Source organism: Protobothrops mucrosquamatus, unplaced genomic scaffold (assembly GCF_001527695.2).
Source record: "Protobothrops mucrosquamatus isolate PMUCROS unplaced genomic scaffold, P.Mucros_1.0 scaffold1771, whole genome shotgun sequence".
In the NCBI taxonomy this organism is placed as follows: domain Eukaryota; kingdom Metazoa; phylum Chordata; class Lepidosauria; order Squamata; family Viperidae; genus Protobothrops; species Protobothrops mucrosquamatus.
Window position 1 is genome coordinate 188,188 of NW_015387909.1, and position 13,346 is coordinate 201,533.

Below are 13,346 nucleotides of genomic sequence, written 5' to 3' on the forward strand. Positions count from 1 at the left end.
TCAGACAAGTGACTGTCTAGTCTCTTCTTAAAAACCTCCAGTGATGGAGCGCCCACGATTTCTGAAGGCAAGCTGTTCCACTGGTTAATTGTCCTCACTGTTAGGAACTTTCTCCTTAATTCCAGGTTGCTTCTATCTTTGATCAGTTTCCAACCAGTGTTTCTTGTCCTGCCCTCTGGTGCTTTGGAGAATAACGTGACCCCCTTTTCTTTGTGGCAGCCTCTCAAATACTGGAATACTGCTATCATGTCACCCCTATTTCTTCTTTTCTTTATACTACCCAAGGATTGTATTAGCTTTTTTGTCTGCTGCTGCTCATTGCTGGCTCATAGTCAAGTGATCGTCCACTAGGACTCCAAGGTCCCTCTCACAGTGGCTGTTTTTGAGCCAGGTCTTGCCTAATCTGTACTTATATCTTTGATTTTTCCTGCCTAAATGTAAAACTTTGCTTTTGTGCTTGTGGTTTAAGTTTGTTGATTAAGAAAGCATGAATCTCGCCACTTCTATACTCATAGTTCACAAATCAAAAATTGCATATCACGGCAAGCCAAAATTAAGTAGATTACATGCATGGTGGCTTAGCATACAGTGGGCAATCGGCAATCCATGTTCAGCATCCCAGTGCTCCATTGCCTCTCCTGAGAATTTTGCCAAGGATGAAGAATAGTTAAATCATTTCAACCCTGCAGAATTTTGGCTCTGTCCACCCTAGTGAAATTATGGTGCCATTTCTCAATTCCCTCCTCCATTCAACAGCTCTTGAGTAAGGTGTTTTGTTTTTTTTAAGTGTAACTCTCAGTTGCAAGAAAGTGCTATTCTGGTTTAGGCAAGTTGTGAACAAATAATTCTAGTTTTGATACCCTGTTGAATGTCTTAAGTTCAAGATGGCTTATAACCTGTTTACCAAGAAAAGGAGATACAGGTAGTCCTTGCCTTACAACCAGTCACAGGACTATTCAAAATTAAAATGGATCTACTTGGAAGCTATTTAATGATCTGGATTTGACGTTCAGGTGACTGATACATTTTATGACTATGATGGGCAGGATCCATTACAGATGTAAGTGGAGGACTATCAGTATATCCCTATCTGGAAAAAAAATGTTCAGAAGTTCACTGCTAATAATTTTGAGAGAGGATTAATCATAACTAGCAGGTTATACTGAACATTCAACAAATCCTGGTTATTGTCAAGATTCCAAAGGTCCATGTGTATCTTAAAGAGCACATAATTGAAAAAGACCATTATATACCTCCATATTCCTCTTTTTTTTCATTTAGTAGGATATATCCAAAATTTGAGAAAAAAGCAATTGCATTCCTTCTATATAAAGGAATAAATGTTAAAAATGTTTTGAAAACAGCCCAGTGTGATTAGCAGCAGAAAATCAAAATGCCAATTAAAATATTGCCTTTAAAATACAAACCATTTCAATTTGGTTAGAATAGCTTGCACGAGTCTGCTAATCCAATTCAGGGTGAAACGAGGCCATCTAAACAAGAGTATTAACTGATCCACTGGAGATATAAACCTGCAAATGCCATTAAAACAAATTAGTAAGCACTTGTCTCACCGAATTATCTTTTCAGTGCACCCCTTCTTCTGATGCATTTGATGTATTTTCATGATTATAGCTTTACTGCATTGCAAGCCACAACTAACTTAAAAACCTATTTTTCCTCTCATTATGTTTCGTAGATATGTCGTTGACTTCTTCCTTGTGGTTACCCAGTTGGGCTTTTGTAGCGTTTATTTTGTATTCTTAGCTGAAAATATGAAACAAGTAAGTACAATAAATATTGTTTGGATGTGTGTTATGTTATTGCCCCCTTTACTCTTTTGCTATGACAGACATGTTTGCATCTCATCTGTGGTTCTTTTTCATAAGACTGGACTATTGCAGTCTCCTCTAAATGTTCTTGACTGCTCTTCAAAAGCTTCTTGTTTCCCTAGAAAGGACTAGCCCAAATTTCTAAAAGATGCATCATGTTTCTAATTGGTTTCCTTATTTCTTGGATGCCCCCAAAACCATACTTAGAATAGAGCTGGAAGGGACCTTGGAGGTCTTCTAGTCCAGTTCTACATCATTCGCGTCAGGAGAACTGCAGGAGAACCTACACCATTTCAGATAAGTGACTGTCTAGCCTCTTTTTAAAAACCTCCAGTGATGGTGCACCCACAATTTCTGAAGGCAAGCTGTTCCACTGGTTAATTGTCCTCACCGTTAAGACATTTCTCCTTAATTCCAGGTTGCTTTTCTCTTTGATCAGTTTCCAACCATTGTTTCTTGTCCTGCTCTCTGGTGCTTTGGAGAATAGCGTGACCCCCTCTTGTTTGTGGCAGCCCCTCAAATATGTACTTGAAGTACTTAATGTGCATTTCTGAGCATCCCATTTCCCAAAGAACACTGACAGAAGAGGTTCAGAAGAGGTAACAAAAAACAATCCAGGGACTTGGGGACATGGCCTATGACAGACATGTCAAACCACAAGGCCCGGGGGCCGGATGCGGCCCGCGACGTGGTTTCATGTGGCCCGTGAAGCCATCCTGGAAACAGTGAGGGAACGGCCCCCGCTGCCTTGGCCCTGGCCCAGGCCAGCCGGGAGCCAATGTACAATTTTGTGGTGGCCCTCTATGCTGAAACGCATTCAGTCTTAGCTCCATAAGCCCCCCCACATGGCCTGAGAGGAACAGTGAGGCTCCTCCAGTGGACCAGGCCTTGGCACTTGCCCTGGTCCCACCCCCTTCTGCCAGAGACCCTCAGATCTGTCCCACTCCTGCCCAGGCCCCCACAGGCCCCCTTGATGCAAATGATGTAGATCTGGCCATGCCCACCCAGTAGGCCACACCCATTCCATCCATGCCCACCCAGTAGACCGCACCCATCCTGGCCACTCCCACCCAGTAGGCCACACCCATTCCATCCACGCCCAGCCAGTAGACTGCACCCATCCTGGCCACACCCACCCGGCCCCCTGAGGGCAACGGCAATGCTGATGTGGCCCTCAACGAAATTGAGTTTGACACCCCTGACCTATGAGGACATGCTGGAAGAATTTTGGAATTGTTTAATTTGAAAAGGAGCTGAGGGCAGACATGATAGCTGTGCTTAGGTAGATAAAGAGAAGCTCTGGACGAGCTAGCCAAGTTCTCCACGGTCACGGAAACCGGGACCAGAAATAATGAGTGCATGCTGCAGCTGCTTCGATTGTGTTTAAATATAAGAAAAAACTTTCTGTGGACTTGAAGGAGACTATATGTGTCCCGGGATAAAGTTGCAGGATCCAATCTAGATTGGTCACCAGGACCAAAGGTTTATTAGTCTTCCAAGCTTTCAGATTCGTGCTGGAGCCCATCCTCAGGGAACTTGTCTCTAACAGAATGTGTGCTTTGGACACTATTCTGTATGTGATATTTATATGGTGCCTGATTGTGTGTGTGGATTTTTAGTTGTTTATTGGGGTGTGATGGCCAGCTATTAAGTCGTTGGCTTAACAATTTCTGGGAGATAGTCATCTTACAGAGATTGTGGGTTCTTGATCTGTGGGAGTATTTTAGTAGAGTCTGAACAGCCAATTCTCTCATGGATTGTATAATTGGAGTGTGCACTGTGGAGTGTTGTACTAGATCAGTGTTTCTCAATCTTGGAACTTTAAGATGCGTGGACTCCAATTCCCAGAATTCCCCTAGCCAGAATGGATTGCCAAGATTGAAAAAACACTGGACCATATGATACTTGTAGTTCCTCCAATTCTACATGTTTAGGATAAGACTGGTGGTTGCTGGCTTTCACTTGTAAAGCTGTGTTGGATATGTCCAATGCCTTGTGTTATTTCTAAACAACAGTAAAGGTGAGATACAAATAAATAAACAAAAACATAAAATAAACATAAATATAAGCCAGCCAGAGTGATTGAAAGTCCCGTGGCCTCTACATCGTATATATAAATACCCAAACTGAATTTTGAAAAAAACAAAAATCCAGTGTGGCTGCATCAAAACTGGGATGTTTTGTTGCCAAGGGTTAGCAGTGTGGTCTTAAAACGTGAGAATTTCCCACTTTTTCTTCGATAAAAATCTGAATTGAATTGGGAATCCGAACTAGATACTCATTTTCAACTCTAGGGGGAGCCCAAAAGATTCTATTCTTTCCTCTGCTGTTGTAATTTTATTTCCTCAGTGATAAAAAAACAACTGCATCCTCACCGTCCAAAAAGCACCTGCATGTAAGTCACAGAAAATTAATCTGGATAACCAGTTATTGATCGTGATCAATCTCTTTTATATCAACATTCATAGATCTTACTCAGAACCAATAAAGCTAGAATTCTTTGAAGGGAATCCTTTTGTGCTGTTTGGCATTCCTTTGTGATTTTGTCATGTTCCCTTCACATATCTTGCTACAGCAGTTTCCAGATTTACATTTTCCTGGGGGGTGACAAGCTGGGAAAAGCTGGTTTACTTTTCTCACACATAACATACAAATAAAACAGTAAACTGGTTAGATTGGCATAGACCATGAGGCCTGCTTCACACATTAGACTGTGCTATATTTTTTGTTTTAATTGTATTGGAAGATTCATTCAGTCTTCTCTTGATTTTCTTTCGTGGTGGCTTCCAGTTTCTATTGTTTGCCTGATCATTGAGAAATGGCCAGTTTTGCTATGAATGCCTCCTGCTTGATTCTTTTACTCTTCTTCTCTTGAGTCCTATTTTAACATGCTAGTAAAAAAAAAGTAGCATAAAGCATTTGGGTACGTAGGAAGACAAATGGCTATAGCACTGTTTCTTGGTAGCGATAAGACCTCTGATCTAAGATATCTATGCATGCTGCAGGATAAAGCAATTGAAACATTTAAAGATGATCATTTGCGTCCCTTTAAGTAATGAATGCAATTTTGAAATGTTGCCCTCTGTTAATTAAAACAACAAAACAGTAAGGGATAAAGTCTCCTTTGTGGATTTGGAAGAAGTGGGATAGAGAGAGTATTGATGTCTGTGGAGATTCTCAGTCCTCCAGGTCATGGTTGTCCCAAAGGTGCTTTTTCAAGACTTTCTCGTTTTTCTTTGAAGATGTTTCACTTCTCACCCAAGAAACTTCGGACTGGATGGTGGGGAATGGAATGAAAGGATTTATATTCCTTGCAGATAGATGGTCATTTGCATTTTTAAGAAACCTTGGAGGTTTATCTTTTGACATAGATGGCAAAATTGAACAGCCTCTCTCAACAGAGGGGGAGGGATATGACATCGTCTCTCTCCAGTCTACAACACAGTCCTTTCAGCAGTTACAAGAAGGCTCCACAGCCATTTGCACTACTACCCTGAGGACACAGACAAACCTCCAAGTAACCTCAGTGACTCTCTAGTCCAGCGGTTCTCAACCTATGGGTCGCGACCCCATTTGGGGTCGATCGACCATTTCATGGGGGTTGCCAAGCAAAGCTGTCTGCCTTTTTTTTTGTCCGCCATTTTTTCCCCCTTTTCCGGCGGGTGCCTTACCTCCCTTGGGCTGGGCCAGCTGGTGGTCGGCCTGCTCCGTCTCTGCTGCTTGCCAGCTACGCCTCGGCCGGCGCAGGGGGCGGAACCACGCATGTGCGGCGCTCCCGGGCAGGGAAAGTCCTCGACTTACGACCGGTTGGGTAGTCCTCGACTTACGACCGGTTTAGTCCTCGACTTAACGACCGGTTTAGTCCTCCACTTATGACCGGTTGGGGGTCGCGGCATTAAAAAGGTTGAGAACCACTGCTCTAGTCTAAAAGAATGCAAATGACTAGCTATCTGCAAGGAATATAAATCCTTCCATTCCCCACCATCCAGTCAGAGCTGAAGAAGCTTCTTGGATGAGAAGTGAAACATCTTCAAAAAAACCCCAAGAAAGTCCAGTTGCCTCTTAATAATAATAATAATAATAATAATAATAATAATAATAATAATAATAATAATAATAATAATAATAAAGTTGGAAGGGACCTTGGAGGTCTTCGAGTCCAACCCCCTGCTCAGGTGGGAAACCCTATACCATTTTGGACAAATGGCTGTCCAGTCTCTTCTTAAAAACTTCCAGTGTTGGAGCATTCACCGCTTCTGGAGGCAGGTTGTTCCACTGGCTAATTGTTCTAACTGTCAGGAAGTTTCTCCTTAGTTCTAGGTTGCTTCTCTCCTTGATCAGTTTCCATCCGTTGCTTCTCGTCCTGCCTTCAGGCGCCTTGGAGAATAGCTTGACTCCCTCTTCTTTGGGGCAGCCCCTGAGATATTGGAAGCTTTTGAATTTCGATGTTGGAGAAGACTCCTGAGAGAACTGTGGATAGTCAGGAAAACAAACCAATAGATCATCAAACAAATCAACCCAGAGTTCTCACTCTAGGCACAAGTGACTAGGCTCAAATTATCCTACTTTGGACACTTTATGGGAAAGTTCAGCTCTCCGGACAAGGCTGTGATCCTGGGGAAGATAGAAGGAAAGAGAAGAAGAATAGCAGTAAGGTGGCTCAACAGGTTGGAATGTGATTACTAAGAGCTAACACCGACTTGAAGGCACTTTGGTTAAAAATCTCTTGGAAGTTGTGGTGACTTCAAGAGCCTGTCCTTGTAGTTTTCTTGGTAACAATACAGAAAAGACTTGCAATTGCCTTTTTGAGGGATTTTTCTCCCCCTCAATTTCCCACTTTCGGATGACCCCCTTTATGGCAATCACGACTTGCGACTGTAATTGCCAAGCTCAATTATGGTCGTAAGTTGAGGACTACCTGTATCCCGGTGCTCGCTGCCTCCCAATTCTTTCTCTCCCTTTCTTGTTTTCTCTTTCTCCTACAGATAATACGACAGGCCCATGAGCAAACTCTGTCCTCACTGAGCTATTTTGGGGCCTCACAGGATTTTCAGAACTTTGTTCTAGGTTAGGCAAATTTGGGGATCTCCTCATACTTACCCAGATCTGCCTCCTGTTGTGGATAGTGCTGTTTTTACCTGCGTGACACTTGATGCCAGAATGTAGGAAACAGAAAGAAAGAACACAACATCAAGGCATTCTTTATGCTCTCTCAAGTATAATTTCGGTGGCTTTTTATTGGCAATTTTTGATGCTTCTTTTTTATTGTTCTCAGTGCATGGAACCACAGAATAGAGTTTTATTCATAGCCTTTTATATTGCTATCCAAGGGGCTCCAGAAGCCATCACTTCTCCAGCAGCCTTTTTATACATCTAAGCTTTTGGCTCATTTCTGTTTATTTTTCAGCTTGTAATCTGCAATGTTTGTTTGTTGTGTGCTTATTTATTAATTTCTAAATATATAGGCCACCTGATTCCTGGTGATTCTGGCAATTTACAAATTGTTAAAAAAAACACATACATTAAAACACCATTGAAATATCAGTAGGGTGAGGGCTGTTCAAATCTTGGGGAAAACGTCAAACTTGGCAGAAACTTTTTTTTTACAATTATTATTTTTCCTTTCCTGAGTTACCAGACTGTCATAATGAAATAGTGCACCGGTGATTTATTTTTTTTAATATAACTAAAAATCTACTTGGTGAAAGAGTAGATATAGCCACAGTGACTGTAGGTCCTTTATTTATTTATTTGTTTGTTTGTTTGTTTGTTTGTTTGTTTATTTATTTATTTGTTTATTTGTTTATTTATTTATTTATTTATTTATTTATTTATTTAAAAACTCACTTTTGTGTCTTTATTTTGGCCATTTAACTTTTACCATACAAATGTTGCTACTAAATCTTTGTTTGTACGTTGTTCATAACCAGAAATAAGTGCCGCATTTTGGCAAAACTGCCACAAAATGCAGTCAAATGACCCTGGGACACCACACATAAATGTGGCTGTGTTGTGATCATAGAAACTTTGGATAAGGTCATAAGTAGCCCCAGGATAGGTTCATCGGAACTTTGAACAGTCACTAAGTGGCCAGACATAAGTCGAGAACTACAGGTCAGTCTTAATCAAGGGGTCTTCAAACTTGGCCCTTTTATGACTTGTGGACTTCAACTCCCAGAATTCCTCAGCCAGGCACACTGGCTGAGGAATTCTGGGAGTTGAAGTCCACAAGTCATAAAAGGGCCAAGTTTGAAGACCCCTGGTCTTAATGAACATGGATCAATACAGTTCCACTTTTCCCATTTTTTGGGGAGGGAGGGATACAAATTCTATGGAAACCTTTTGTGCTAATTAAGTGAAACATTGTTATGGGAATGACAGAAGAAAAACCAAAGTCTACTGTAATACGGCTTGCCTTGCTGGTATGTTGGCTTTTACCCTGACTGTCTGTTAGGTCTAATAATGCAAAAGCCTGGCTAATAATGTTTACTATTCCATTGTAATGAAAAACAGTGGGACCCCCAAAGAGCATTAATAGCATGTAGTGGCTGCCAAATGACACCAGATGTTTATGTAATAAAATATTTCCCACGCTCAAATAGTTGTTCATATTACTTCAGGTAATTATTAGGAAGACCCCGTGGAGCAACCTATTATCCCTGTGGTTTAATAGGGAATAGATTGAATGGTCTAAAATGTTTTTTATTTGTGGGGTGATTAACACTGGACAAAACTGCAGGAGACTTTGAATCGGATGTTTTATTCCAGGCAGCTATCTCTGTTCCTATAGGCTAGTGTTACCCATAATAATAATAATAATAATAATAATAATAATAATAATAATAATAATAATAATAATAATAATAATAATAATAATAATAATAATAATAATAATAATAAAAAAGTTGGAAGGGACCTTGGAGATCATCTAGTCCAACCCCTTGCTCAGGCAGGAAACCCTATACCATTTTTCTGGATTGGAAGGAGCTCTTAAAGGAAATTGCAATTTGAAACCAACCTCTCCCCCACACTTTTTTTAATAAAACGTAAGACGGTTTATAGTGTTCATACTTCTTCCTGTGTTGAATCTTTTTATGGGAGAAACGAAATACGACTGAAACTCTCCTATCTGTTTGTTTGTAACCTTCAGTTAGCTCAAACGCTGCTTCCTAGCACAAAAACATTTGAATCAAATTCTCTCACTTACTCGAGATTTGCCCCAGATTTCTTTTAGCTTTTATCTGACCATTGTCTTCGTTACAACTCTTCCGCCTGTTCTTCAAGATTATTCCTTCTTCTCATTGCAGTGAGGAAGAAGAGGAAGGGGGCTTTCTAAAGGGATAGAATCAAGATCACGTAAAGTGTTTATACCACTTTACAATGCCTTGGTAAGGCCACACTTGGAATACTGCATCCAGTTTTGGTCACCACGATGTAAAAAAAGATGTTGAGACTCTAGAAAGAGTGCAGAGAAGAGCAGCAAAGATGATTAGGGGGCTGGAGGCTAAAACATATAAGGAACGGTTGCTGGAATTGGGTATGTCTAGTTTAATGAAGAGAAGGAATAGGGGTGACATGATAGCAGTGTTCCAATATCTCAGGGGTTGCCACAAAGAGGGAGTTAACCTATTCTCCAAAGCACCTGAAGGCAGAACAAGAAGCAATGGATGGAAACTAATCAAGGAGAGAAGCAACCTGGAATTAAGGAGAAACTTCCTAACAGTGAGAACAATTAACCAACGGAACAGCTTGCTTTCAGAAGTTGTGAGTGCTTCATCACTGGAGGTTTTTAAGAGATTGGACAGCAATTTGTCTGAAATGGTATAGAGTCACCTGCTTGAGCAGGGGGTTGGACTAGAAAACCTCCAAGGTCCCCTCCAAGTCTGTTATTCTGTTGTAAGTTCTCTGAGAGAAGCAATCTAGAACTAAGGAGAAATTTCCTGACAGAACAATTAATCAGTGGAACAGCCTGCCTCCAGAAGTGGTGAATGTTCCAACACTGGAAGTTTTTAATAAGAGATTGGACAGCCATTTGTCTGAAATGGTATAAGGTTTCCTGCCTGAGCAGGGGGTTGGACTAGATGACCTCCAAGGTCCCTTCCAACTTTATCGTTATTGTTGTTGTTGTTGTTGTTGTTGTTATTATTATTATTATTATTATTATTATTATTATTATTATTATTATTGACTTCTCCCACCAAGAAGAATATAGGAAAATGGAGGCTAGCTCTTTCCTTCCTGTGGTGCATTAGGAATAAAGAAAATTAAAACAGTATATGGGTAGTCCTTGACTTACACCCACTTGTTTAGTGACCATTCAAACCTACAATGGCACTGAAAAAAAGGAACTTATGATTGGTTTTCACACTTAACGACGGTTGCAGCATCCCAATTTGGGCGCTTGGCCACCGGCCTGCCTTTATGACCGTTGCACTGTCTTGGGATCACGTGATCACCATTTGTAACCTTCCCAGCCAACATCCAACAGGCCAAGTGAATCAACCGCATGACTCAGTGAACGACTGTGGCCAAAAGGGTTGTAAAATGGGGGAAGGGAGATTTCGTTTAACAACTGCATGATTTATTTAACAACTGTCTTGCTTAGCAGTAGAAACTTTGGGCTCAAACATGGTTGTAAGTCGAGGACTACTTGTTTTCAAGGAGTAAAGATGATGGTCAATGCTTGATCAGCCAAAATTGGAGAAAGCAGCTTTAGCCTTCCATCAAATCTCCCTCTCCTTTCTCTATACCATTTGCACGGTCAAAAGAGAAAGTAGATTTTGACAGATGGCTGAACCCAGAGTTTTGCAAACAAACGAGGTATGAGGTGGCCTTCCTTTGCCTGTGAAAAACCCATTGGCTTGTGTATGCAAAGGGAGAGTAAGGCTTCTCATATTGGCTACATTGGGGCTTTGGGGTCAACTAGCTGGAGTAGTCAGCCTGAAACCCCAAACCAAACCAATCCTAGTCAAAGCAGGATTAATAGGAAGGCAGTAACTATACCAGGGGTAGGCAACCTTGGCTCTTTTATGACTCGTGGACTTCAACTCCCAGAATTCCTGAGCCGGCATGGCTCAGCTTGGAAACCTCTCCCTTTCCCCTCAGCATGGCTGGCTTAGGAATTCTGGGAGTTGAAGTCCACGAGTCATAAAAGAGCCAAGGTTGCCTACCCCTGAACTATACCAATTCTTTTTTTTTTTTTTAAACAAGATGTAAGAGCCTTTCTGGTCAAACTGATGTTTGTCAACGCTTGTTGAAAAAGTATAAATTGATGCAATTACACGAGAGGAAAACCTTTCTTTACATTCTGTTGGAGAAGACGATTGCGGCCGGGGTGTGGAGGAATGTAGTCTGGAGTCCCAGGAGAGAGGGACTGCTTCTCAGAGGACAAAGAGGCAGTGGAGCTTGAAAAGTCTGGAAGGCAGGAAGAGAGCTAAGATGAACCCCTCTAGAGCAGTTCACAAAGTATTATAATTATGCGGATAGTTGCTTAAGTCCGGCAAGATTCGGTCTGTAGGTGAACAATAATAAACAACTCAGAAGTAACCCCATGTGTTGTTCTTGGTTCTTGGGGCCTGACACAGACTGTGTAGATGGGAGTAATGGCAGAGTTTATTTTCTAGCAGCTATAGCAAGGTTTTTTGTGTAGGCCCATAACATGCTGTCACAATTTAAAGAATCATAGAATTGTGGAGTTGGGAAGGACCACACGGATCATCTAGTGCAGTGGTGGCAAACCTATGGCACGGGTGCCAGAGGCGGCACTCAGAGCCCTCTCTGTGGGCATGCGTGCCGTCGCTCCAGTCCTAGGCCTTCAGCTGGGTTTTATAAAACTTTTTCGCTTTAGGCCTCCACCACCATGTGCAAAAAAAAAAAAAAGATTCAATCAATCAGTCAATTTCAACTTCTCGCAGGAAAAAAAAGATCTTGCAAAGTTGGAATTGATTGGTTGAACTTTTTAGTCCCACCCAGTCTGCCGTGACCACCGCAGCCACGCCCACCCAATGGGCCACACCCATCCAATGGGCCACACCCACCCGGCACCCGACGATGCATAAGTGGGTTTTGGGTTGCAGTTTGGGCACTCGATCTCTAAAAGGTTCGCCATCACTGATCTAGTGCAACTCTGTGAAGTGTGCAGGTAAGCTCTCTAAACCAGGGGTGTCAAACTCGCCGCATCACGTGACGTGTCGCAACGTATTGTGACTTTTTTCCCCTTGCCGGAGTTGGGGTGGGCGCAGCTTCCGCGTGACGCATCTGGCCTGCGGGCCGGCAGTTTGACACCCCTGCTCTAAACAATCCTCCAGGTTTGCTGTCTTCTGAACCACTTCTTAGGTTTTATATAGAGGCAGTCCTCGTTTAGTAGCCACAATTAGGACTTGCAACTCTGTTGCTAAGTGCTGTGGTTGCTAAGCGAAATGGGACCGTGCTGATCTTACAACCTCACTTCCCCTTTGGTCGTTAAGTCATGTGACCATGACTTTTACTTCCACTTTTTCTATTAATTCATTCTCTTGATTACGCTTCCTGCAAGCCAGTTGGGAAGCACATCAGTGGTGAGATGATGATAAAGGTGAGCGTGGCTGCAAGGCTGTTTTTTAAACACCATCGTAACGTTGAATGGTCGTTAAACGAGTCATTCGTAAAGCGAGGACTGTCTGTAGTTCTCCCAATGCTAAATGTGCTCATCTCTCTCTCTGCTTAATTTATGGCAGGTTTTCGAAGGATATGCTCAAACTAAACCATATGCTATGAACACTACAGGACCCACTGCCCCCCCAGACAGAAAGACCACCGATTTGAGAGTATACATGTTGTGCTTCCTTCCACCTGTAATCCTCTTGGTTTTCATTCGAGATCTGAAGCATCTCTCTGTGTTCTCATTCCTTGCGAATTTAGCCATGGCTGTCAGCTTGATCGTTATTTATCACTACGTTATAGAGGTGAGTAGGAAGTATTTCTCCACCGTTTCATTTTTCAGTGTCACATTTGGTTGGGTTCTGCCCCACAGACCCCAATCCTTTCTAATGTGAATTTGGTCCTGTGTTTCTGTACCTTCACACAAGCACCAGAGGGTGGTTGAAACTATCTCACTGGAGAAGAAAACAAGGGATTAAACAACTACTGTACAGGGAGTCCTCAATTTACGACCACAAGAGAGCCCAAAATTTATGTGGCTAAGTGAGACATTTATTAATTACGGTTGTTGAGGGAATCACTGCAGTTGTTAAATTAGTAACACCGTTGTGAAGTGAATCTGCCTTTCCCACTGACTTTGCTTGTCAGAAGATTGCAAAAGGGGATCACGTGACCCTGGGACACTGCAACGGTCATAAATGTAAGTTAGTTCCCAAGTGTTTGAATTTTGATCATATGACCCTGGGGATGCTGCCACGATCGTAAGTATGAAAATCGGTCGAAAGTCACTTTTATCAGTGCTGTTGTAACTTTGAAAATGTCACTAAAGGAACTGTTCTAAGTTGAGGACTACCTGCATGGAATTTGTAAAGTGAT

The 13,346-nt window shown here is 41.9% G+C and overlaps 1 protein-coding gene across 1 annotated transcript in view; it reads left to right on the forward strand.

Moving 5' to 3' along the window:
* Positions 1–13,346, forward strand: part of SLC36A4 (solute carrier family 36 member 4) — a 56,719-nt gene that overhangs the window by 21,953 nt on the left and 21,420 nt on the right. The window contains exons 6-7 of the mRNA XM_015823098.1: positions 1,700–1,784; positions 12,548–12,775. Coding sequence (XP_015678584.1) covers positions 1,700–1,784; positions 12,548–12,775 — 313 coding nt within the window. The remainder of the gene's footprint in view (positions 1–1,699; positions 1,785–12,547; positions 12,776–13,346) is intronic.